The sequence below is a fragment of the Mercurialis annua genome, linkage group LG2 (assembly GCF_937616625.2).
Source record: "Mercurialis annua linkage group LG2, ddMerAnnu1.2, whole genome shotgun sequence".
In the NCBI taxonomy this organism is placed as follows: domain Eukaryota; kingdom Viridiplantae; phylum Streptophyta; class Magnoliopsida; order Malpighiales; family Euphorbiaceae; genus Mercurialis; species Mercurialis annua.
This window is the reverse complement of record NC_065571.1, coordinates 3,288,356-3,316,322: the sequence shown is the minus strand read 5'-3', so window position 1 is coordinate 3,316,322 and position 27,967 is coordinate 3,288,356. Positions and strand designations below refer to the sequence as shown.

At 29.3% G+C, this 27,967-nt stretch overlaps 3 protein-coding genes and 2 long non-coding RNA genes across 5 annotated transcripts; 2 read left to right on the top strand and 3 right to left on the bottom strand.

The window, feature by feature from the left end:
* Nucleotides 1-228: 228 nt before the first annotated feature.
* Nucleotides 229-578, bottom strand: LOC126670073 (uncharacterized). Its single transcript, XR_007638641.1, has 3 exons — nt 546-578; nt 378-447; nt 229-268 (listed from the first exon to the last, which is right to left on the bottom strand). It is a non-coding gene; the product is annotated as an uncharacterized LOC126670073 (long non-coding RNA).
* On the bottom strand, nt 571-1,208 carry LOC126670072 (uncharacterized). Its single transcript, XR_007638640.1, has 3 exons — nt 1,066-1,208; nt 723-978; nt 571-640 (listed from the first exon to the last, which is right to left on the bottom strand). It is a non-coding gene; the product is annotated as an uncharacterized LOC126670072 (long non-coding RNA).
* Nucleotides 1,209-8,223: 7,015 nt separating this feature from the next.
* On the bottom strand, nt 8,224-12,037 carry LOC126670569 (U-box domain-containing protein 70). Its single transcript, XM_050364327.2, has 8 exons — nt 11,741-12,037; nt 10,667-10,760; nt 10,533-10,583; nt 10,252-10,425; nt 9,904-10,083; nt 9,662-9,781; nt 8,782-8,915; nt 8,224-8,601 (listed from the first exon to the last, which is right to left on the bottom strand). The coding sequence occupies exons 1-8, from the start codon at nt 11,893-11,895 to the stop codon at nt 8,526-8,528; spliced, it is 984 nt and encodes a 327-aa protein (XP_050220284.1). The 5' UTR covers nt 11,896-12,037; the 3' UTR covers nt 8,224-8,525.
* Nucleotides 12,038-14,647: 2,610 nt separating this feature from the next.
* LOC126669520 (leucine-rich repeat extensin-like protein 6) lies at nt 14,648-16,156 on the top strand. The gene has a single exon (XM_050363009.2). It carries the CDS (start codon nt 14,704-14,706, stop codon nt 15,979-15,981), a length of 1,278 nt encoding a protein of 425 aa, XP_050218966.1. The 5' UTR covers nt 14,648-14,703; the 3' UTR covers nt 15,982-16,156.
* A 6,955-nt stretch (nt 16,157-23,111) lies between these two features.
* On the top strand, nt 23,112-24,504 carry LOC126666699 (leucine-rich repeat extensin-like protein 6). The gene has a single exon (XM_050359546.2). The coding sequence runs from the start codon at nt 23,160-23,162 to the stop codon at nt 24,267-24,269; it is 1,110 nt and encodes a 369-aa protein (XP_050215503.1). The 5' UTR covers nt 23,112-23,159; the 3' UTR covers nt 24,270-24,504.
* Nucleotides 24,505-27,967: the final 3,463 nt, after the last annotated feature.

Sequence of the window (27,967 nt, the reverse complement as noted above, 5' to 3'; positions counted from 1 at the left end):
ACATAACTTAGTTTTAGCCAATCGTAAAACCAATAAAAAAACAAAATTGCAAATTTACCATTATATCAAATCATTATAATCATAGAACTAATAAAAAAAAACAAAATTGCCAATTTAATCTGTAGAAACATAAAGTTAGACCAAATTTGAAGCCACGATTACTTTTGCGATAGACCGAAATATTAAATGGTCAGCTAGCCAAAATGATCATTGAAGCAGAGTGAATCCATTACTAAGCTAGTATGTCTGTGAAGCTCAGTATACTGACCTGTGTTGAAAATGGCATACATAAATAATCATTAATCAATTATCAGTAGATAGTAGACTGTTAAATAATTTATTGCAGTTAATTGAAGGAAACAAAATTAGATACTAACCTGATAGTACTGACGCTCGCTGTCTTACCCACCACATCCTCATCATGCACGGTTAATTCTTCAATTTTTTCTACAAAAAAAATATTAACATTTTAATCAAAAATAAATAAATAAATAGTAACATTAATAAATAATATACATTTGAATTTGAATTTGCTAAAGACTCACCGATTGCTGGATCCGCAGTAGCCTTCTTCTCCTATCAAAGTTCTTTTTCTTACGATCTTTTATCTCAACGGGACTTTTGCCTTTGTTCTCAGCATCTCATGTAGGTAAAATAAATAACTCGATATCAATTCAATATTTCTTTAATTGCAATCGTATGTATAAATAAATTAAACTTACCTCGAGCTTTGTTCCAACATTTGTCATAGGTTTTGTTAAGTTGTGATAGATCATCATCATAATTTTCATATTGTTCCTTCAAAATTGTGTCTCTGCCTACTCTAAATTTACATACTTTTATACGTACGCTTATATTGTTTCCCAGAATAGTAAATTTGTGCTCGGTGAACATAAAATCTTGCAACAGATTCTTTGTCTTTAAGATTATCTTTCTTTTGGGTTAGATTTAACGCTGTGTTAATATCCTCATAAGCCTCTGAACATTAAAAACAATAGTAGTTAACACTTATACCATTTAAATAAAAAGAATCATCTTAAAATTCACCAGAATTTGTGAACATACTTGTAAAGTTTTTCAATTCTGCATACAAAAAACTTCGTGATACATATGAATCCCGATCGTTTGAATCCTTCTCAAGTTTATCATTCAAATCTTGCAACCTTGATTGCTGCTCTGAATTTGGAGAGTCCATTCCGGCGAAGTTATATAAACTGAACAAGGAAGTACTGTACATTGAATACAACATGTTATAAATGCAAAAAATAGAACAAAATTAAATTCACAATTACTCATTATTGTTTGATGTTTAAAATAAGAATACTCATGAATCATCGATCATAAAGATATTACATGATTAGAAACAAAGCAATATGCGAAAAGTCCAGCAAACTGTTGTAGGACAACAATTAATGGTGACCCAACTGGAGGTTGATTTGTTTGAATAACATATAATAAAATGTAAACAGTAAAACTATAAAGAAACATGTCAAGCCCTAGCTGAAACTGAAACCAATTTAGCTGAAGCCTTTTAGGTGATGCAAATTCTAGCACATTGGTAGATCATAGTGTGTGTGTATATATATATATATATGCTAGGAAGTGACAAATAAACCTCAACATTCTGAATTATGCATGTGCATATTAAAGAGGTTTTTATTATGTCTCATACGTAGAAAAAAATTATAACATGGTTTAAAGAAACAATTTCTAACGCAATATGCCAGATGTACAATGGACAGACAAGTTTTTAAATACATATAGTGAACACCAGACGTAAAAGAATCTCTGACTTGAATTGAGTGCTCTTTGCAAATAGTCTAAACTTGCAGATCATCATATTAATCCAGAGAAAAAATGAGTTGCTAAAAAATTCAAATTAATATAAGAATAAATAAGTTCTGTTTGGAACTAGAACATGCTGAAAGCAAAATAGAAAGTTCATTTAACTTTTTGGTTTCCATATTTGGCCATGAAATTAAACTAAAATCAAACTCCATTATTGAAAGCATCCCAACACTTATAAAAACAGCTAGATATATATATATATATATATATATATATATATATATGAAATAAAAACATTTCTTGCGCCAAATGAAATTTCAATAATCGTAAAATTTTAATATACACGGAAAGATCTGATTGCTATACAGGACTCAATTTGACCGAAATTACTAAGGAATTTTTGGTTGCTATTAAATTTTAGAATTATATTCTTACTTTGAAACATACTGTATATTTATTTTTTGATCAAAATGAAATAACACGGAAGTTTAATGATTCTGAAAACTCAACATCCTATTTATGTCATTTGACTCAATGTTGGAGCTGTTTCGTGAAATATAAGGTAAATAAAAGTTCAAACCCTAGCAGGGACCCAATTGACCGATACTTTTATCAACTCACAGTGATGAAGTTGACAGTATTACAATGGCAGCGTCAAACGAACAGCGGGGTAGCTAGGGAGGAGCAGACTGGAGGCGTTAGGGTTTTCTCCGGAAATCAAATAGTATCATTATTTGTTTGGTCTAATTACTTAAAAATCACCCACCTTATAACTTTTTTTTATTATACCATGACCTAGGAAAATTTTCAATTGTACTCTATTTTTAATTTTTATATTTCATCTCTACCTAATGAGTTGAATTAAACTTTTTTTTTTAAAAAAATAGTTTAAATTAGTCCTTTATTTTTAACCTATATTCTAATAAAATATTAATGCTAATCATTATTATATATCTTGTTTTTAAAATTTTCATCTTTAAATTAATTAAATTATCAAAAAATTTACTTTTAAGGTACAAACGAAATATAAAAATCGAAAATAGGGTACAATTGAAAATTGAGAAAACAACAAAAATGTCAAAAATTGGCCTCCAATTACACTAATTACCATTTAACTCATTTATTTTACATTTATACCACAAAACACCAAAACTTTACATTCAGTTAATTAAACTCCAATTTACTACATATAATTCACTTTCTCGATCAAAAGATTTTGGAAAAGATAAATTAGTAATCAAATATGTATCAGAGATGTATCAAATATGTATCGGAGATGTATCAAATATGTATCGGAGATGTATCAAATATGTATCGGAGATGTATTTATTTTTTAATCACGAAATCTGAATTATATTTAAGAAAAACAAAGTAACATATTTATATTTTTAAATATAAATTAAATATATAAAACTTTAAAAAATAAAAACAAGCCGATCGAATTAGTCGGTTGATTTAATTAAATCGATAAAAAATAGAAAAAGGAGTTTGAACGGCCGAATATGTATCAAATATGTATCAGAGATGTATCAGATATGTAGAAACGATGTATCAAATATATATCAAAAATATATCAGATATATGTAATAATACTTATCATATTACGGGTTACGTGCGTAATACGTAAAGTAATTCTAGTACATTTTATAAGTAATCACCCTCTTCGCTACTTTTAGTTTATTTTAAATATATATTTATTCATAAATAGATAATTAATGTTTTAGAACTTATAAATGTCTTTTATTGATTGTATTCTAAATTAAGCTTGTTTATTTAAAAAGTGTTAGGTGCTGCATGTAATATTTAGTCCGAAGTTTTGAAACTACATTGACAACATCTACTTTTTTTTGTCTCTTTCTTAAATAATCCTCATCTTTACTTTTTTTGAATTTTCTTTGAAAATGGAGTTTATATCTGCTCTATAAATATTTCAATTAAAAAATTAAAAAAGTAGTAAAATAAAATAAATATTTAAATTTAAGCAAAATAAAATTTCCACTTGAATCTCCATTACTTAATATTCAAATGAATTATATAAAACTTAGGAAGCAGACCTAATAAAAATGAAGGACATGAAGATAACTTTACAACCAAATGCGCAGTTCACCATTCTAAACTGAATGGTGAGTAAGAAGTCATAACTTTACAACCAATGGTAAGAAAGGGTAATGGTCAGCTATATTCTAGAAAGGAAGAGATGGTGCTAGTGAAAGAAAATTGATTATTATGACATTAAATGTAAACTTTTTGAAAAAATGGTATTGTGCGTAAACTTTTTGATAAAATGGTATTTTGCGAAAATAAAGTTCATTTTATGACTTTTCTTGTTATTTTCTCTTGAAAATTTTTCTAGGTCATGATATAAATGAAAAAAAGTTATAAGGTGAGTGGTTTTTAAGTAATTGGGCCATATTTGTTTGTAGTTAAATCAGACAAAAATAGTATCATTATTTGTTTGCAGTTAAACGAATCAAAAAATTATAGTTTACGATTTTTTCTATATAAATTTATTAAAAATAATTTGAAAATAAATATTCTATAAATTAAAATAAAATATCAAATATATAAAACATGTGACCTTCTACCGCAATATGTAAAATTCTCGTTAGATAGTTTAACACGGATTTTAAGTTTTTTTCCGACAAAATAAAACGATTTAAATATACAATTAATTAATTTAAAAGAAAAATATATATAAAAAATGAGTAGTTAATAACCTTTCTACATACTTTATAATCATCATTTGATGGTTTAACATTTTTTATATTTATAAAAATAAAGTAAAAAAAAATGAAACATAAATCAAAGCTAAATTTAAAATAAAACAATTATTGAACTATATATAATGATAAACGATTAAAAGAGATCAGAAATTTAATAAATAAATAAAATCTAAATGCAACATAAAATATACATATTGACTTTGGGCGCTCTTTATATGTTATTAAAAATGAAACATGTTCGAGATGCAAGTTATTCGATAATAATAATGTATGTGGACATGATAATTGATCAATTTAAAATGTGGTTTTTAGTAACAAAACATAATCTTTTTAAGTTTACTTCATATTGTATTCAACATCATTTGATGATTCAACATGTCTTAAATTTACAAATCTTTAATAAAAAAATATAAAATAAATGAAAAACAAATGAAAATGGATAAAAATAAACCGTAATAATGAAATTTTAAATAATAGTTAATTTGAAATAATTTATCTTAGTAAATACTTTAAGTGACTGTTTTAATTAATTGGTACTCAAATTTTATAATTATAAAAAATTCTAATAGAAAATATAAAATAAAAATAAAAATAGTAATTCATTGAAATAGTTTATCTTATTTAAAATTCTATACGATTAAAAAATAATTAAAATAATCATTAAATAGTTAGAGTAGTTTATTTTAATTAGTATTATAGACAATTATCTCAATGTAGTAGTTTATTTTAGTTATTATTTTAACTTATCTTAACATAGTAATTTATTTTAATTAATACACTAATCTTAGTTATTATCTTAAGAGTTGTTAATTAATAATTAAATTTTATAAATAAAAAGGACATTAACGTAAATGTGTCTCTTTCCCCATCCGTTTTGTTCTTATATAGTATATATAGATAATATACATAAAATTTATGTTAGATCATCAAAGTATTTGCATAAAGCCATAATTGATTGACATTGAAACAGGTGAAAATTGTATTTTAACCATCTCAATGATTTTAAAGTGGAAAGAGTTTTCAAATGTTATCAAAATGTAATATTAATAACCCATTTGAAATCCGTTGCAAGTGCAAATCTTATTTTATTTTTTTCAAATTTATTTTATAAATTTATGACATTCTAGCACATCTACAAATTATTATTTGATGATTATAACATGTTTTAAACTTATAAACAGCAATTAATAAAGTATGTAAAAAAAATAAAAAAAATGAAGAGAATATAATTATAAAATAAACAAGAAATAAATGATATAAACTTAAAACAAATTTATATTATATAAATTTTAAAATAAATAGTATTTAAATCATAGAAAATAAAATAAAAACTATATAAACAAGAAATCATTAACAAATAATATTCATCAAATTTAAAAATACACCAAAATCATTTTTTAGTCAAAAAGCTCAACTCAACTTTCCTGAAAAATAAATTACATAAATGATAAAACAGACCAAACAAAAACAAATTTACTACCAAACCCATCACTACAGGTCTCTGTTTAAGGCATAAACTATTTCTGGATATTGCTCAAGCAACAAAAATAAAATATGATATTTGAATAACAAGTATAACGGTATTTAAATTCATGAAAAGCATCGCATAAACACTTACCCCAAAGGCAAGGAGACTGCTATTGGTCCATCAAACTCACCAGGACCCAAGTTAGTCCCGAATAAATATTTTTGAAAAAATAATTACTCAATTAGTGGTTGATCCATTTAAATCAAAAATCGATGACTACACAGTTCGATTTACAAAGCACTACTTTTTGTTTTATAATTTTCTCCATGATTGCTACAATTTCGAGCAATTATGCCTAATATCATATAATTCAAAATAAAATAAATAAAATAAAAAAATTGAATTACTAGTTTATTTTAATATTATTAAATTTATTTATTTCAGAAAACACTATGACAAAATTGGAATGTATAGAACATAAACTAATTCACATTAGCTCAAATAATAAAAATATTTGATTCTTTTTAAATAATTTATTTTTTATTTTTCCATAAGTTAATTAATCTAACTCGATTCAATAATTAGTCAAAATCAAAAATAATTTTTGAATATTATTTTTTTTATTTTAAAAGGTATGTTATGAACAGTGTGTGAATATTTTGTATAACAAAATTTACCTATCTTATTTAGGTGAAAAAATTTCAACCCTCCATATTTAACATGCATGTAAATGTATTAATTATAGAGAAAATTACACAAATATTATATTACCGCGCTTTTTTTTCTCTACTAGTCCCTTTCATTTTTTTTTACATTTTCTAACCATTTAGTCTTTACCATTAATGACTCAGTGTTCGAATTTATTTCATTTTCTAACCTTCCTTTGATATCTGCTCAGTCTATCACGTCACTCATAGACCAAGCCAATCATATCATACCTCATTAAAATGAAGGTATTCTTGTAATTTAGTTTGTTATTTGCATACACTTTTGAATAATGATATTATAAGAATATCCTCATTTTAATGAGGTGTTATAATATACTAATTGTTTTAATTCACGGATACCGTAGTGGACTGAGTCTACCTCAGAACAAGTGTCTATATTTTTTGACTTAAGAAGGCAAATATTGCAAACCCCAAAAGAATCAACGGTCTGAGTTGATTTTTTAGACTATTGACTAGAAGAGCACCATGTATGAGTCCTTTTTCACCGCTAAGGATGCTTTTGTTTAGCGCCAGGCCAAGGAGTTTCTGCCTAGGAAACATTCCGAATTCAATGATTTACAGAAGCATGGAACAATATCCAATGGCTAAGAGTGTTCCTGGAGTTGTCATTCTTCAAATTGATGCACCTATCTACTTTGCTAATGCCAACTACTTAAGGGAAAGGTATATTAAATATAATAATCTATAGAATGCAAAAATAAAAGTACAATATTGGCTAATTTTAATTTGTAATCAAGTTTCAAGATGGATAAATGAAGAAGAAAATAGGCTAAAATTCACAGGAGAACCCAGTTTACACTATGTGATACTTTGATATGACTGGTATGTGTTTTTGTCAATAAACAAGTATTAGAAAGAATCATTCGAGTCTAATTTCATTCATTAAGACTGAATATAAATCTAGAAGTTTATAATTTCATATCAAACAATCAAAATTTAATTATTATTTCATCTCAAATTGAATCCATCTAATCTAATTTTAGAAAGCTATTAATTTACTTGACCTCAATTAATGAAATGGGTCCATTCAATTTAGCGATACACATTTAAAGACCAAAATGACTTCTCTCTATCAGTCATCCCCTAATATTTCAAATTCAATTTACAGCTATTGGGAGCATAGATACGATTAGCATGCCCGAAGAAGTTAAAAAGAACACTGATAGAAGAGGCCTTAATGTACGTATCCATGAAGCACCGACACTACATATATACATACATACATACATATATAGTTGATTAAGTTATTATTTTGAAATTATAAAAGTAGTATGATTTGGATGTAGCTAGTACTGGCAAATCCAAGAAGTAAAGTGATTAAGAAGCTAGACAAAACTAAGTTCATTGAAGCAATTGGTCGGGAATGGATTTACCTAACAGTGGGTGAGGCTGTAGAAGCATGCAGCTTCATGCTACATTCTTGCAAAGTGAATCCAGTTTGGGTTGATCAATTCGATTCACAACCCAATGTCTGATACTACATCTGGGTCCAACTATAGCTTGTCAAACTCACTAATTAATCCATCTTTGTACTTTTATGCATCAAAATCAAAATATAACATAGATTTGAGTGGTTCATATCTTGAATGCTAAGTTTTACTATTTTGGATGGGGATTTACCCACTCAATACAAGGGCGAAACACCGACTTGACAATACTACAAAGCAGTCATACAAAAAGACTCCAGAAATGCAGCAACTAAAAAAACATTTCAAAATTTTGAATACATGCACAGTGGAGAACAAAAGGCACCTTTTTCATTTGTGGCCCTTCAGTTGAAGCTTGCATTCTGAGTTTTCTGGAAGATAAGTGAATTCATTAGGGATTAGGCAGCTTCTCTTTGAACAATCGCGGAAACAATTCATGTGCACCAATATCTAGCGTCTCTGGATCCCTGGAGATGGACAAGATAAATTGAGTATAACAGAAAAAACCATTGGAACAATCCTTTTGGATTAGCTTGTAAGCATCGGCAAAATTATAAATGAATGTAATAAGCTCATTGCATGCAGTTCTTCATGATGAGTTGCAGAGTAATTGAAGAGAAAGTTAATGAACAGGAGAGAGAGAGAACCTGCAAAGTGTTTGCCCCTTCTCATTAGAACTCGCAATAAACCATACTTGTCGCAAGAAAGGCGACTCAAATTGAACAAAGAAGCCATCTTGTTGCCCATGCTTCCATTTCCTTGATCCCTGACCTTTCCAAACCTGAAAAGGCATGCAATGTTAAGATCTTGTTGAGGATGCCATACGCACATCAAAACTAGATATATCCGCTAAGTACACTAGCTTTTCAGTATTGTTGCATCTCAGAAACTACCAACAAGGCCTACAAAATGTGAACTGGCTAGCAAGCAAAACTAAACCGAACATAAAAGATACATCATGTCACAGAACTTTTAAGCATCTTAGGTTAGGACTTTGATGAATGAATAACTCAACTATAAGCAACTCATTACCATTTTCAAAACCTATCAACTTACAACTTTAGAAATTGTAGATGACTATAATACCCAAAAGCTACAAGGACAATGGATTCCAGTAGACCAATAAAATTGAGCAAGTGAAGATAGACATAGATCAATGCTCTCTTTTGAATATGCATTTAGAATTCTAACAAACCTACACAAGAAATCTGTTAGATTTGAGTACCTTAGCAGAGCTCGACCTAAAAGTCTAGCCATTGCGAGAAGAGAGCAGAAGTTTTACCTACCACTACCAGAATGATGTTTCCTCCTAACGGAAAAATCCAGTCCCGCGTCAATTAAATGAGAAAGGTTATGTGGCTGTACAAAATTCTGGGATTTCTTCCCCTAGAGCTTAGCTTTAAGAGGTGAGCCTTCCAAGGTTCTCAATGTTAACAGTTATGTAAATAATGCATCTCTTGTGGATGGACTACGTGCCCAAAATACAGACCTAAGCAGAATTACAATTGTTATGAAGTAAAACTTTACCTGTGGGTAAAATATGATATTTTTAGGCGTCACTAAGCAAGCTGCTTTTGCGAATGACTGTTCAACATACTGCCTAAGAAATGTGAAACAGCTGCTGTGTGTTTCGGGTGATTCAAAGGCCTGCATAAATGATCAAGTGAATTGAAGCCACCAAGAATGTCTTTGGCATACAAACCATAAAAGAAAAGATGTAAACTTTGTATACAACAGAGTCTATAGACATTAAGAGCCTTAGCACATACCTTATCAACATTAACAACTGGAGCATATTTATCGGTTTGCGTCTTTTCCTTATCAAGAAGAAAGTACACTCTAGGATCAACTTTAGAAGTGTCATGCCATGATTTTACAGCTGTCTCCATTGTCTCAACAAGGAAAGAGAAAATTTCTTTCAGACATTCTTCAGATCCAATTTTTTCAGACTGCAAATGGAAAAACCTAATTAATCCTTCTTCATAACAAAGCACTGAAAATATTATAACTAAAATTCACCATTCAGAAGCAGATGTAGAAAAACAAATTTGAAGCAAGGGAAAACACAAAATGGAGGACGAGGGAAAAAATTATTAATTTTTCACTTGCACACTCACCATTTCAGATTTGAATTTATCCAAGTGCTTTGTCAAGTCAACATTAGACCTCAGGCTTTCCACTTCTTGAGCACGTTTTTTCTCTTTTGCCAATTGGGATATCCTCTTAATTTTTCTTGATACCTCAGTGCTCTGTGGATTATACTGTAAAGCTGTTTGGAACGCATCCAAGGCCTGTAATTAGTTGAACAGGTCAACTATTATCAGATTTAAATCACAATCATATGCTCCAGCAGAAAAAGATACCAAATAATCTAAAGTAATAAGATCTCTAGACATACATCATCATACTGTTCCATTGCTTCCAATACACACCCTTTCCTGAAATATCCCTGGTGGTAATCAAATTGGCAAATGTAATGAGCAGATAGGAAATTACATGCAAGTCATGCCAAAGAATTGTACATTTGCACACCTTTTCCCATTGTGGATTCAATGTGATTGTTGTCTCAGCATCGGCAAGTGCTTTACTAAGCTTAACCAATTGCAGAAATGCTGCAGCACGATTGCTGGAAAATGGTTGAATATCATGCAGTGGAAGAAATACAGGTAAGGTAAACCACAAACAGCTTAACATAAAATGAATATTGACAAAATATTTTGATCCACATTTGTAGATGACCAACAAAAGACAGATAGTTATTGCCCACCATCTAATTCTCGTGCCTTTTTGTGTGAGAAGGAGATTATGAAGATGACACTACAATTAGCCTAGATAATCGACAACACATGAGCATAATGAGAGCCAATTAAATGAAATTACATAAAGAAGAGAATCCACAATCCAGAAAAATATCTAGATTTGAAGATAGAAAACACAGAACCCTCTTAAGATTTGGCTATGGGTAGTTCCAAAATTACAATTACATTTGGAACAGTTAGGCCATAGAGGAATGGAGCCATGGAGGGAAAAGCACACTGCATGTCATTAAATTATGGCTTTGAAATGGAACAGGGCCAGTAAAATTAGTCTCAGAGTGATAGATATCTGCCATACTACTTTCTAGTATCTACACCAGAAAATAGATGTGATTAAACTCTGAAATGCAAGTAAAACGCACCCCATCAAAATGAAGCTCGCACACATTTCATCATTCTATAAATCTTTTCATAGACAAAGTGGACAGACGCATTTGCCTTTTACTCGCATTATAACTGATGAATATATATTAATTACGACATAATTTTAAATACTTCCAATATGAGAAGCATAAAAATGATAGCAATTTAGGCACTCCATGACAATAAATCACCACATCGAACTGACTATAAGCTAACTTGCCGATTAAACATCTTGCCTTATTTCTATTTTTACCAGCCCTAAATCAAAATTATAGGTTATCATCCGTATACCACGCGATTAACAATCAAACAAAAGCCAAGTTTTAGCCAATCAAATATGGAATTACAATCAACATTAAGAGACTAACAATCCAAACATAAATAAATAAGTAAATAAAAAAATTAAACCCTAATTTGGTAGAGGTACCTATAGAGAGTGTGATTTGAAGGGTCAAGCTTAATAGCCTGAGTATACAGAGCAGCAGCTTTGAGATAATTGCGGGCTTTAAAGAATTCATTGCCTTTATCTTTCAATGAAACTCCATTTCCCTCTGTGGAAGCTGCTGTACCTGATCCTACCATAGCTGCTCCAATAACACCACCAAAATAAAATTAGATTGTACAGTTACTGCAATTAGGGTTTATCAGAGATCTTAGTAATTTTTGAGTTCTGTGATTAAGCAGGCAGCTATTTCGCGGGTGATGACTAGAATCCCGACCGTTTAATTACTTCATTATAAATTGTAATTTGCCTCCCTAGGTTAGATCATAATTTCTAAATCAGTCCTTATTGTTTAAAAACTAATACTCTAGTCATAATTGACATTTTCCTCCCTAGGTTTGGTCATAAATGCTAAAGTAGTCCTTTTTGTTTCAAAAAAGGAAAATTCTAGGCATAATTGCTACTTGCCTCCCTAGGCTATGCCATAAATGCTAAAGCAGTCCTTGTTGTTTGAAAAACTAATACTCTGGTCCTAATTGCTATTTGCTTCCCTATGTTAGGTCATAAATACTAAAGTAGTCCTTATTGTTTAATAACGCATGCTCTAGTCATAATTGCTATGCTGAATTCGCTCATTTCTTTTCTGAAATAAAATAATGATTTAGCAACGCAAAATCATGAAGGATAAATATCAGTAAAAAATGAGAACCTCGCTGAGAGTTAGTTATGACTGTTCTAATTTTTTTGTATTTCAATCTTGTCTAATCTTTGCTAATCCTTGTTTAATATACAAAAATATTTGTGAAATATTCAACCTCTTTCTAATTTCACCTTATCTCATAATGACATATATATTTAAGTTTAATTTATGGCTTTATTAGTACCCTGTTTTTTTAGAAGAAAGATTGCCTTTTTTAATTAATGGTAACATTTATAAATTTATTGACCGGAAAAGAATAGTTCCATTAAATATGCAATCGTTACCATAGAAAACCCTCCATTTAGCAAGTGAATGCGCTAGCTACTTGGTTAGTGGTTACGGTTTCTACTATGCTTTATTAACACCATGTTGCTATAAAAAAAAACTAAAGGGTTCGTAAATAAAAATATTAATTTCAAAGAAATAAAAATTCAAACACTAAATTATCATTAGGCACTATATAAATAATTTCACTATAAATATATACTACCACCATGGGCCTGGGAAATGTTTGACAAATCCAACTGATTCAATTTTAATTATTTAGATATAATCTCTTAATTTAATAAATTTTAAAATTAACCCTCTTTGAAAAGTTCTTCAGGTATACTCTTTCCAAAGTGATAGCCACTTGATCAATTTTTGTGATGTAATTAGCAATTTTTAAATAGAAAGGAATAATGAGCTATGGTAAAGAAGAAGATGAAAAATGAATAAAAAAGTAATTTTGCAGTTTGAAAATTAATTATCAACTCTTTTCATGATATAGCTGACATTGTCTAAAGAGTTTGGTATGTTGACTCTCAAATTTCTCTTCAGTTTTCAATTAGGTGCTCTTTTTATACTAATTCAGCTTATAAAGTACTATTTACATTCACTTTTCGTATATAAAATTTAATTTCACAATTTATTTTTATATTAGAGCCCAAAATATAGGTTGCGATACATTAGAGGGCAATCACATTTTTATTAGTGATAATTAATGGTAGTGTTAAAGAAAATCATACTTAAAATACTATCAATCTATAAATCATAAAAATTCCAATCAAATTAAGAATTATATAATTGATATACTTTTCTTGAAAATTTTGAGTCTCTTCCATTAAAAGGATTATTCATTTTGTTTATTATTTTATGTTGAAGCATGTTTGTCTTGCTAATGTTTGACTATCTTTTTATAGTATTTTACACTTGCAAGTGGAGCTTAAAAAAATAAAATGTTACCATCACAATAGCTAGCACTACCAAATATCAAAGAAAATAAATTGATCTATATCAAATCCGGTGTTTTAATTTCCTACCTCTAGACGCCACAATCAAAATTAAAACTAACCAACATATATTATATTACCTCAATGATTTAATGGGAAACTATTTTAATACTCTTTCCTAATAATTACTACTACCATCTATGTACAAACGTATGCTTATAGTTATACTTATACATATCCATTTGCTTTGTCAACTTGGATAATTATAATGTTTAATTAATTAAAATTAAATTAGATTAATCTAGTTTTTTATGATTGTCCTCTATAATGATTTTATTGTATATTTTAAAATGTATGCAGCCACCAACAAGTAATGATTTTCTTAAGCTTAGGTAGTAAGACTTATGGATTACCAAACATTAACTGAAATATCAAATCATTATCTTGTAGTACTAGATAATACCTTTATTTTCGACTTCTTCCGGTTTTAGATAATAGGAACACAAGAAAGTTAAACGTCGACGTATTGACATGAAAGAAAACATAAAAAACTTACCAAAATTGAAGTGTTAACTAACTCATGTTTCACATTTTATTAATATATAAATTATATCCAGAAGCTTAATTTTCAGATTTTCATGTATGTTCAGTCGATAAATCAATTAAGTATTGACCTTTATGTGATTAATTCACATCTTTTAATTTCTTCATCAATTAAGTCAAATCAATCAAATGTGAAACCTCTCTGTATTCCACTAATCTTCATATACGTACTTACCTCATCAGCTAGCTTTTCCTCTCACGATTCTTTTTGATGAATTCCTCTCACAATTAATCAAATACAAATGGAAAATAATCGAAATTTAAAAAAATTATTTTGCTTTTAATTTGATATCCAAATTTAATCTAATTAAGAAAATTCATCTTTCAAATATTACAGTCAATATCCACACGTATAAATCAAACCTCTCCTAATCCTTTGATTATCACTTCAAACTCATCATTAATTTGATAATTTTATTTTTCTCATTTCCAAAATGTTCAAACTAGCCCTTTTAGGCATCCTAACAATTATAGTACTCTTCTCAAACCCTAATTGCTCTCAAGCTTCTTCTTCTTCTTATAATTATTCATCTCCAGAACCCATTCTAAACCCTAGACTCTCAAAAGCTTACACAGCTCTTCAAGCTTTAAAACATGCAATCACTTCTGACCCTAAAAATTTTACTTCAAATTGGTATGGTTATAATGTCTGCAACTACACAGGAGTCTATTGTGCACCTGCCCTAGATGACCCTTACACCATTACTGTTGCAGGTATTGACCTAAACCATGCAGACATAGCCGGTTGTTTACCGGAGGAACTCGGTCTTCTCGCCGACCTAGCTCTTTTTCACCTGAATTCTAACCGGTTCTCCGGTACTATACCGGATAGCTTTCGATATTTTCGCCTTCTTTACGAACTCGACATAAGTAACAACCAATTTAGTGGTAAATTCCCACCTGTTCTTCTTTGCCTACCTTCACTCAAATTTCTTGACATAAGATTCAATGAATTTTACGGCAATGTCCCTTCCGAACTGTTCGATTTACAACTCGATGCTATTTTCATCAACAACAATAAATTCAAGTCATCTTTGCCTGAGAATTTCGGGAATTCATCAGTTTCTGTTATTGTATTAGCTAACAATGAAATTAGTGGCTGTGTTCCTTCAAGTTTGACAAAAATGGCGAAAACCCTAAACGAAATAATCCTGACGAATGTGGGATTGACAGGTTGTGTTCAATCTGATATTGGGCTGTTGAATAAAGTTACAGTTTTTGATTTAAGCTTTAATAAGCTTGTTGGTTCATTGCCGGAATCTATCGGTGAAATGAAAAGCTTGGAGCAGCTAAATGTGGCGCATAATAAATTTTCCGGCAAGATTCCTGAGAGTATATGTTTATTGCCCAGGCTTGAGAATTTTACATATTCTTACAACTATTTCTATAGTGAGCCACCGAGTTGCCTTAAGCTGCAAGCTAAAGATGATCGTCAAAACTGCTTACCGTTTACGCCTAAGCAGAGATCGCCTGAAGAATGTAAGGCATTTTATGGTTATCCTGTTAATTGTAACGCATTTGGATGTTCAAGAAATCCACCGCCACCGCCACCACCTCCTCCACCGCCACCGCCACCGCCACCTCCTCCTCCACCGCCACCTCCTCCTCCACCACCGCCTCCTCCACCTCCACCTCCACCACCGCCTCCTCCTCCACCATCACCATCTCCGCCACCCCCACCACCAGTGCATTATTATTATAAATATCCTTAATTAAGGGACTATATATATTAATTAATAAATTTTTTTTTTTTTAAAATATTCTTATAGCTTAGTAGTTGGCGTATTATTTAAATTTGGGGGTTTCAGATTCTAAACTCTTTTTTATTGTAATAAAAAAATTAGATTTTTTTTTTAGAATCATCAAGTATCCCACTATTATATTAGACGACTATTATTTAATGAACAAAGGGTCAACGCGCCCCCTAAACTTGTATCACGGGGTCATCTAACCCAATTTATACTTTTTTGAGCAACTAACCCCAAAACTCTTCAATTTTGGGTCAAATAACCCATAATTATATTTTTAAAATGTGTAAAATATAAATTGGAGACGAGAGATGTAAAAAAATAATTAGATATTTCCCTAATTGTTATGATATAATTATTCGAAATCTACTTTTTAAAATAAAAATTTAAATTGTGGGGTTATTTGACCCAAAAATGAAGAGTTTTGGGGTTAGTTGCTCAAAAAAGTATAAATTGGGTTAGATGACCCCGTGTTACAAGTTAAAGGGGCGCGTTGACCCTTTGTTCATTATTTAATTAGTTCATTTGAATCAAATAAGCATCAAAGCTCGTGTAAAAATAAAAAATAAAGAGCTATTGTTTGTTTGTTTTATATTGATGTTTTGCTTGAAAAATAATATTGTCGGAGTTCTGTTATTACTTATTTGTGTGACTGTACATACTTTTGGAATGAATAATGATGTTTCCTCACTGGTACTGTATTTTTTTGTTAGTGTATAAAAGTTGAAATTGAGCCCAATCATTTTAAGATCTAAAGATAGGGATGCTTAATTTAATTTAGTTTAATTGTTGACGGGTTCAAGTAATACACTATTTTTGGAACCTTCATGGTGTTAAAGTTCACCTACTTTTAAGAATAAAATTGTACCGGCTTCAAATACTGAGTTATGTGAAATATAAATTTTGAATGAAATGATATTCTGAATGCTATATTGACAATATAAATACGTTTCTTGGATATTGACTCATTAGTTAATGAGCTCTTTTAAAATTTTACAATCCATATAAATCAAAATTAGATATTCTTGGCTCGTGCTGGAATCGTAGTTTTTCTATAAAATGGGCAAAATTGTACTGAAAGTTTATAAAATAAAAAAAATTCACAAAATATAAAGTTTTAGGTGAGCAAAATATAATTATTAAAGTGATAAAACTATAACTCTAAAAAAAATAAAGTGATAAAACTATAACGTTTGACTCTATATTGATACTTTTTCAAAAGATTCAAAATTATAAAATGAATATAATTGTCCACCATATGTTTTTTCTAGGTCCGCCCTGCCCTTAGCTGAAACTATTTAGTAAAATAATATATGAAAATGGTTAGGAGACATAAATTTATTGCGAAGATGAATTATTATATTTATAATTATTGTAAATTTATAAGCATATTCTGAATAAAAAAAATAATAGTTTGGTTCAACATTTTTTAATATTAACAAAAACTTTATTTAGATAAATAATATTAAGATAAACTTGAATGTTTAAGTTATTTGTTAGATAAAATAGTCCATAGTTAGAGAAACAAATTATAATTCTTCGACAAAACTGAAGAATTTTTTTTATGTAAATTAGATAGATAATTTCTTAAAATTATATAATTTTTTCATTAATTATGAACTAATTTAAAAATAAATTGAAAGAATAAATTATATTTTATTTTTATTAATTGGATCCTTCCTTTTTTTTTATTTTCTTTGATATAATTGGAATACTTCATAGCTGAACTGGTAAAAAAAATTTATTGATTATATATTTGATAAATGCTTTATAGTATGTTTTTAGATGTATAAATTTGTTATCCCTAATTAATCCCTTTCCACGTTTATAACTTAAATTGACATCCATGAATCTAACCAATGAATTATAATTCAAATGATATAAGCGCTAGACAATAAATTATTAGGTCATGGTTCAAATTCTCTCACAAACGTTTCCCTTTCTCAATTATATATAAAAAAACATCCATGAATTTATAAAAGGGTTAATGTCAAAAAAAATCACGAACTTTACATGTTTTCTCATTTTAATCAAGCAATTTAAATTTTCTCATTTTCATACACGAACTACCACTTTTTTTCAAATTCATGCACGGTGCTGAGATGACACTTATTCATTAGTGTAAAATGACCTACACCTCAGCCAATTACATCAATGGAGCCCTGACACCTCAGCACCGTGCATGAATTTGAGAAAAAATGGTAGTTCGTGCACGAAAATAAGAAAATTTAAACTGCGTGATTAAAATGAGAAAACGTGTAAAATTGGTAAATCTTTATGACACTAACCCTTCATAAAAAAAAGTTGAAAAATGGATTCATAACACATCTAACAACTCCGACTTCTAATTTAAAAAAAGAAAAGGAAAAAAAACAACACCGGCTCTAAAAAGAGTGAAACAGACATGAAGCAAAAAAGTAAAGCCACTTTTGAAATTTTCAAAATCTATGTTTAGTGCTTTACCTTGAATTTTTGATGGATTTAATTAATTTTATTTGGATGTGGCTCCCCCTAATTTTAATTTAATCCAACGCCATGTTAAATTTTATACAAAGATGTAAATTTTAAAAGAAAATTATATTTGTGTTTAATTGGGTTGAGCTGTTAAATTATTTATTATTTTTAATTAAATTTTAATAGTTTTAGAAGTAATTTTGGTGGTTTGATTTTGTAGGGTATTTTGATGATGCGTCAGCTGATATGGCATTAATATATTTTTTAAGAATGCCAGCTGAACGAAAAAGACAACAATAGGAGTATTTTGGTCATATTTGAAATTTGGGGGGTTTCTTGAGTGCCATCACAAAATTTAGGGGATTTTTTTATCGTTTTAAACATCTGGGTTTTTTTTATAAGGGCCTTTAAAATTAGAGTTTATGGATGATTATTAGCCTAAAATAATATAGATAAATTTTGTTGTATTGAGTTGGAGTAAAAATACTTTAGAAAATCTAAAATAGTGAGAATTCTAGATAATTTTAGAATTTTGGATTAGTATCATTTACAAACGAAAATTCTAACCAAAAGCTGCTCTATGAATTTTCTATGCACTTATTCAATGAGTTGTTAGAAATTTAATACAATCGAATCAAATAGAAAATCAAACCGGACTAATAAATTCGATGCATTTAATTTGATATTTCAAAAAATTTAAGATTCTCTCACAAAAAAAAAAGTTAATTTGATTCGGTTTAAATCGAATATACACCAGAGGCGATGCTAGCTGTCGTGTGAACTTTAAAAGCTTACCTGCTCTCCGGTTTCACATTAAAATGCAATCTTCGATTCTTGTATTTATAGTAAATCCTACAACAAGATGTATGTGTCCATAGACTGCCAAAACTAATTTTTACATATGGAATATGGACCCAACCACTTATTAACATTATTATTATTTACTCTGCTCCATGCTATTCATGTCTTCTTTTTTTGTGATTAAATGATGTCGGTAACATTAGTAATTTCTCACTAAAAAATTACTCATAGAAAGTTATATAGAACTTGCTTGAATTTTTAGGTTCACTAGGTTCTCATTTTAATCATAAATTTATAAATTTATTTCATTCTAAATACTAAAATTTAAAATTATAAGCAAAGGTGAGTTTTTTTTTAACAATTTCATGCTAAATTTATCTATATGGCAATCGGATCTTGTCAAACAACATGAAGCAATAATTTTTTTATACTAAAGTAAAATTTAATAACCATAAAGATTTAATATTTATTGTTGATGTAAAGAAGAATCTGATATGAGAGTTAGTTATTATGTAGATCCCATTTGATCTGAAATCATTAACAAAATGTTGGACAAGATGCAATATATGAGAGAATGTATCTATGAGCCCATAATGGCAACCACAAACATAAACAATACATTTTATTAAGCATAAGAATTTAAGATAATAGGTTTATGTAGTCATTTTCACTTATATATTCTACATTCTATTCATATATTGTCAATAAAATTTTTTTATCACATTTGTTATTAACAATTTCTCTTTTAAGTGTGGAGTTTTTATATTAGATTGAACTTCACTCGAAATTTATCTGTCCATGAGACGGTTTATAAATCGGCAGTTTTAATTGGAAACTGCTGGTTTATGGTTTAAAAAATATTGAAATAGCCGTAAACCATTCAAATTGTGCTTACATGCCGAATTACAACTCGAGGGTTCCGAATTTGGACGGTTCGAAATAAATATAACTTAAAGTTAAAATTTTAATTGAATTCAAGTACAAAAAAAAGTAAGGACAAAGTAAAACTTAGTATTATCATATTTTTCTTTATTTATTTTAAAAATAACAATTTGTAACTATTACAAAATGCTTTATAAATTTACAGTATTAAACTATTAGTAATTTAATTGTATAGATATGAATTAAATTTTTTATTGTTTTTTTATTTTTTTAAGAGTTTTTCAAACCTTCAAATAGCTACTGTTGAAAAAACTTCATTTTGGAACTTTTAGTTGTTTTAATATTTTTAATTATTTGGACAAAACTATCCCTACTAAAATATATTATTTCTAAAATATATAAAATTATTTAAATTATTTATAAATTATATAAAATTATCATATTTATATTAAAATAGCTATGATTCAATAATTTTCTAAATAAATCATAAATTTATCAAAACAATATAACTAAAATTAAATTAAATGTTATTTTTTATATAAAAAAATAAATTTTATTATTTTTATTAAATAATATAGTATATTTATAGCTTAATAAATAAAAATAAAAAATCACACTCTTTAAGGTCATTTTACATGTAAACATTTAATTGAATTTCACCAAACACGTATAGTCTATTAGCTATCAGTTACCATCTAAAAACTAACAGTTTTCAGCAACAACTATGAGCGATCAGTTATAAGAAACTGCTGAATTAAACAGACCCATAATTTGTTTCCACTAAAAACTCCTAACTTGGAACTCCGCTATTAACGGTGTAGTCGACTATGTGTGAATTGTTCCCTTATATACTTCGCTCCCGATAATATTTTCTGGCTACGCTAGTGTCCCTCCTTGCAGTGTATCGAAGCCAATGAGTAAACCTAGGCCAGAAAGCAACTTGATAAGAATCTTTTCGGTTTATCGAACAGATAATGATGGTGGATGGCGATCGGCAACTCAGCTAGAGGTAATTCATTTACAGTGGTAACGTGTTTGCATTAAAGACATTGTAGCCTAACTCATCCTCCTGTTCTCATGTTATCTTCCTTCATTTATTATGTGCTGCTTATACACATACATTTCAGGAAACACAAAGAAATGCGGGTGGTCCAAAACAGATATATTTAATTATAAACCTCTTCTTTGCTTCAATATATATGTAAGTAACATGATTACTTAGATCAACATAATTAATGGTGTCATTAATTTTAAGAAAAGGAAAATAACTTTATCTATATATAATTACTATTTGATTAAATGGACTGAAATATTTTTAAAATTAATTTAGATAGTGTTATTCGCTAAATACAAGTTATATTAATATTCCACAAATTAATTAAATTAGGGCATACTTTTAATATCAAACATTTTCGACTTTGCTCATTTATGGTTACATTTTTTAATAAACGTCGATTTTTACTTAATTTTAATAATGCATTTTAATTGTAACCAACTAGACATACTTATAGAAAAAGGCCATTTTTTTCAATCAAAAGACACTTATCAAAATTAAACTACAATTGACAAAATTTTAAAGTATGATCATAAATGAAAAATTGTCAAAAAACTTAATTTTATTTGAAAATATTGGATAGTCAGCTACAATGAAACATGTTTATTAAAATTAGATTAAAATTTGTATTTTTAACGGATTGGACCAATTTTATTTTTTTTGAATAAATAGAATACCAATGTAAAAAAAACAAACTGTCAAATTCTTTTAAAACATTTCTATCAATTTAATCATAGTCATAGTTATCGTTATAAATTGATAAAAAGAAAAATTGCCTTCAGCAAACTAATAGTACATCTATTGCTGAAAAATTTATGTGTGTTTGATCAATTTAACATCCAACTGCTAGATTATAATGATGGTCATAATATAGGTGGTGAAGCATGTGGATTAAAACAACTAAATCAAAAATCTACAGCACCTTCCCACATGCCTAATTTATTATGCATCATTAGAATTGCTTGAAATTCACTTAGCTAGCAAGATAGTGACATGACCAATAAAGCATATTTTATACTTATTTACCTATGCATCTCCATATTCAGACATGAAAAAGAATTCCTTGTATTTTCTTCATTTATACATGAATCCACATTATGGCCTTGGCTATGGAATTTTCCTGTGGGAGAATCTATATACATTTATGCATATAGTAAGCCAAAAATGCAACCAATCGAAATTAAGCATATATATATAGGAGACAAAAGAGACTTAATATTTTGGACATCTTTGATAAATGAAATTCTAAGTAATTTTCAGTCTCTATTCACTCTTCACAAATCTAGTTTCTCAACACATAATTATATTTATTTTTATTATTTTGATTTTGAATTAAGCAGAAAGAGAAATCATACTTATGACTCCCAAATCCAATTACTACTTAAAATTATGAACGAGTTCATCTATCAGTAACTATATCTCGCTTATCATATATACTATGATTTAATTTTTGTTCCATCAAGTGTAATATATTCATATTTAATTTGGAGTTAACATAATGTGATGTTGTATGTCAAATAAAATAAATTCATATTCATGAATGTTTAATATTGCACCATGTCAGCACCAAACGAGTAGTTGGCATATTTGACAAAGGCAAAATAATAATAAACCAAAACTGGCAAGATTTAACAATAATAATATTTTTAACCAGCGAACTATAATTTTGAATAGATAAATTTATTTAGCAAGTATCATTCGATACTATCATAATATCAAGAGTGTAATCAAGTCGAATTGAAATGATGTTAAACTCGAGCTCGACTCTTCTATAAAATTTAAAATTGAAAAGTCGACTTGAATTTAAATAAGTTTTATTCTACGAGAGTTTAAACTCATATATAGAATAAGTAAAGATCAATCTCAAATTATCAGCTCGCCTCAACTATAATAAACCAAAGTGGTATTCCAACTTATAAAAACCTGTCATCACCTCACAAAGCTTTTGTATATGAAAATGAAGAACTCATATACCTCTCTATCTCTCCGGCCCATCCTCATCGCCATCATCCTCTTCCTTACAGAACCATCTCACCAAAATATTTATCCTTTTCCTCTCTTATCAATCCCAAACCCTAGACTTATGGAAGCTTACATAGCTCTCCAAGCTTGGAAACTATCATTCACTTCCGACCCTAATCAATTCACCGCCAATTGGTACGGCCATAATGTCTGCAACTACACCGGCGTTTATTGCGCACCTGCCCTCGACGACCCTCTCAAATTAACAGTCGCCGGAATCGACCTCAACCACGCCAACATTGCCGGGTTCTTGCCGGAAGAGCTAGGGCTTCTTAAAGACCTTGCTCTTTTTCACTTAAACTCTAACCGCTTTTTCGGAACTATTCCGGCGAGTTTTATCAAACTCCGTCTTCTTTATGAGCTTGATTTAAGTAACAACAAATTTAGCGGTTCGTTTCCGTGCGTAGTTTTTTTTCTTCCTTCACTCAAATTTCTTGATATTAGATTCAACGAGTTCACCGGAGATATTCCAAAACAAGTCTTTGATCTGAATCTTGATGCGCTTTTCCTCAACGATAATAAATTTGTGTCAGCATTGCCGGAAAATTTAGGTAACTCGCCGGTTTCAGTGTTGGTTCTGGCAAACAACAAGATTAGCGGTTGTATTCCGCCGAGTATAGGAAGAATGGCGGCGCTTGAAGAGACTATTCTTTCTAACTTGGGATTAAAAGGATGTCTAGTTCAAGAAATAGGGTTCTTAAAAGAGTTAAAAGTTCTTGACGTTAGCTGTAACAAGCTATCGGGATCTTTGCCGGAATCCATCGGACAACTCACGAATCTGGAGCAGCTAAACGTTGCACGTAATAAGTTTTCCGGTCATATTCCAGAGAGTATATGTTCCTTGCCGAACTTGCAAAATTTCACTTACTCCTATAACTTCTTCTCCAGTGAGCCACCTTTGTGCCTTAGGTTACCGGCGAAGGATGACCGGAAAAATTGTATTCCGGACAGGCCTAGGCAGAGATCAAATGAAGAATGCAGATTATTTTACTCGCAGCCGGTTATTAATTGTGCTGCCGGTACATGTCCAGCCAGCTAAAACTGTCACGGCTGCATGGCATTAATTATGATTGATTAGTTTGGTGACCAATTAATGGTCACAGCAGAGATGATAAATAGAATTGAAGAAATTTGGTTTATATTCAATTCCAGTTACTATAGTATTAATTGTGTGCTGTTTATTTTTATTTTCTACTTTTTAACCATTAGTGTACTATTTATAATGTTAGATATGTAAATGGCTTAGCCCATATAAAGGCCCATGTATTATTCAATTTTATTTGACTCAACCTTTATGAACTTTAATTTTATCTCATTCATGTACGAATATTTTGAATAACATAAATATTTTGGTAATAACACATTTTCCATCAAATGAGTCATAATCGTCAAAGACAAGATTCATAGACTTAGGGGTGAAGGCACATTATACAGAAGGTGGTAAAGAAAAATTTACTTATTAAGCGACCGAAACATTGGATAGCTACACAAATTTCTATTGTGGCATAAACAATTTTTTAATCTAAAGAGCTGTAATAATCTTCTATTAATTCAATATAATTTTAATTATCAAAGTATGACAAATCAAGTGATAATTTTATGTAAATGTTTATGATTCAGTAACTACAAACTATACATTATTGTTATAAAATTATAATTCATGTTTGTTATTCTGAGAGAATTTTTAGTAAAAATGTTATTCATGGGCCATCATTTTTAAATAGCCCAACCCAACAAATAATGTAAAATTAAAAAAATTACAACATCGGGGTGGAATTGAAAACCAAAACAAAGGTCAGAGTTTTTTCAGCCCATTAGTCTATCATATATCACTTTAAACAGAAGTTATCGTATATTCATAGCACTAGATATATCACTTTATGTGATTTTTGACTCTTGATTTTTGATATAGCTTTAGTTGCGAGGGCCTGTAAAATATAGGCCTTTTATTATCTGCAAAGCGATATAAGAACAAGATAAAAGTAAATGACAAACCTGGTTTCTTAACATATTGAATGGATCAAATTTAGAGCTGTGTTCAAATATCTATATTAGAACTAATTTCATCTAATTTACTTGTCTTCAATTTAAGGTTTTTCAAAATCAGTTTCTACTTTCAGCATCCAAGTCAAATATATTTCTAGCTAGAGGCAATTTGAAATATTTCATGATATGGCTTTTGAAATTTGGAAAATTGCAAAAACGTTTAAAACCGGTGATTTTTAAAACAAAAAATTAAAATAATTAATTTTGCACGCTTTATGTGTTTTACTTTATTTTAAAAATGTCACTTTGTGTTCTTCTTGGAGATGTGTTTGAGATATATTAGTGATATACCTTTAGGTATTTAGTTATGTATATACGATGTCTTTTATAGGACAAAAATTATAAAAATTGAAAAGATTAAATAAATGAAATTTTATAGATGGTTTTGTGGTTTTCCATTTTAACTTTGATAGCACCATATCAGTGGCAAGTGGCAACAGAGTAGAAGGACCTTCCCCGCAATTGTTTTTGATAATGTGTAATTGATTTTCTTATGATGATGCTGGAAAAGATGAGTTACATTAAAAGCTAATGGAAATGATAATGACTGAAAGAAAAAACTGAAAAATGGTAATTATGCAAAATTTATTGCACTTGAAACAAAAATAAAATTTAATAAAACTTTTAAATTAAATTGATTAGAATAAAATTGAATTGATTGCTCCAATTTATGCGTTTTTATGGACAAGGTTGATCCGCAATAAGAAAGCTATGGCTACGGAGCCCAGTTCTCTTGGGCTCTTCCAATGTGTTCTTTAGTTCTAAAGGTTGTTTGACATGAGATTTTAATTATTATTATTTTTTTGAGAAAGTGTCAATTCGACTATATTTATGTGACACTATTTTCTTCTGTTTTAAGTCATTTAAGAGTCATGAGAAAGTTGTCTTTTTCATAATATTCTAAAATTTTGAAAACAATTAATCTTAAACTAACTACTTTACTAATTACTACTTATCTACAGTTATATTTCAAATATAATCTGATTTGCTTTCAATTCAGGGATATATGTTTATAATGTTTAGTAATTTAAGCTTTCTACTCAAAATAAAATGTACTGTAACTTCAAGATTTGGTACTACTTACTTTATATATTTTCTTTTTCTCTAATTTTATCTATATTGTTGGTTGACTTTCAGATTTGGTTCGAATCAAAATTTAACCTCCGATCTGAATTATTGCCTCATAGTTCCATGGTAGGTTGGTGGAATGTTTTCGTAAATGGTATGCATCATTTAGGGAGGAATACATAAGACATCAATCTATGTGTTTTTATATCATAGTGTATATAGAAATCTCGTAACGAGTTGGTTTTTCAACAAAAACGGTGGACAACCTCAGTAATCATAGCTAAAGCTAATGAATTATTCTAAAAATATATGTTGATAGCACAACAACGCATTACATTTAATGGCATACCGAGTATTGTTTCAACTGTATATGTTGAAGCTCTTTCATTGTTACCTCCACCGATGGGTTGGTGCTATAGATTCTAGCTCTTGAATAGGGGCTATTGGCTTTGTGGTTCGTGATTTTACAGGTCATTTATCTTTGCTGGAGGCCGATATTTTTCCAGTGTAGTTGAGCCTATTGTGGTGGAAGCATTGGGATTACGTACATCAACGGAGGAATTATTGCGTACTGAATATCAAAATTTACTTTTTGAAGAGATTGTCAAGCTCTTATTAACACAGTTAATTCCTCCTCTAGTGAAGATAGAGATGCAGGTGTAATTTTAGCGGATATTCACAATCTAATTTCTAGATTTCCATAAATTAGGTTTCAATTTGTACGTCGGAAATCAAATTGGATGGCCTATTTGGTGGTTAAAAAAGCATTTGTCCACGACTGCTTCTGCAATACTCATCATTTTATTCTAAATTGGCTTATTCATCATTGTTGAGTAGTCATTTTTCCTTGTATATACTCACATTTCTTTCAATGATTTTCGCCTATGACAAAAAAAAGTCATTTAAGAGTCAAATTTTTTATTTTCAAATTAATTAAAGATAAAATTGGATCATTTTGTTTTTTAAATATATTCATATTTTTTAAAATTGATCAAAAAATACAGAGTATGATTTTACTTGATTAAAATAATTGAAAAAAAGTTATTTAATCTTCACTCATAAACTCAACGACACATTGATTCTTTACTCAATTTTTTCTTTCAGTTCAAAAAGTTTGATTCCAAAATGTTACTTCTTTTTTTAATCCAAAATGATACTTATTTGTTATAAAAAGGAGAAATATGAATTTGAGAAGTATGATGTATTGTTGGGGTATGCATGCACGTGGGGAGGCCTAACAAGTCCATAGAAAAGCTGTAATGATTAAGCCCAACAGGACGCAGACCGTACCAAGGAGGAGCAATCATGCTTAGCAATGTGCAAGCTGATAAAAGAGAAAATCCATTTTAATATGATCTTCAAAATTAATTGTTGGAACAATCGTTGTTGAAACTTAAAATTTTGAAAAGTCTGAGTCGCGGACTAGATCGCTCTCTTTTAGACGTTTCGCGGCTCAGCTCGAAGGTGCAAAGCTGACGATCAACCACGTTGTCCCTAGGATAAAACAGCCGAACTACTGCCACCACTGCACTGTGATGACAGTTCAAAAAACACTTATTCTGATTGCTCAAGATCGAAATTATAAACACTGATGTGTTTTTCTTTACTCAAGATTGAGCTCTG

Coding starts and splice junctions, on each gene's coding strand:
- LOC126670569 (XM_050364327.2), bottom strand. CDS start 11,895: ATGGTAGGATCAGGTACAGCAGCTTCCACAGAGGGAAATGGAGTTTCA. Junction 10,584..10,666: donor TGAATCCACAATGGGAAAAG/GTGTGCAAATGT, acceptor GATTACCACCAG/GGATATTTCAGGAAAGGGTG. Junction 8,602..8,781: donor AAGGGGCAAACACTTTGCAG/GTTCTCTCTCTC, acceptor GTCCATCTCCAG/GGATCCAGAGACGCTAGATA.
- LOC126669520 (XM_050363009.2), top strand. CDS start 14,704: ATGTTCAAACTAGCCCTTTTAGGCATCCTAACAATTATAGTACTCTTC.
- LOC126666699 (XM_050359546.2), top strand. CDS start 23,160: ATGAAAATGAAGAACTCATATACCTCTCTATCTCTCCGGCCCATCCTC.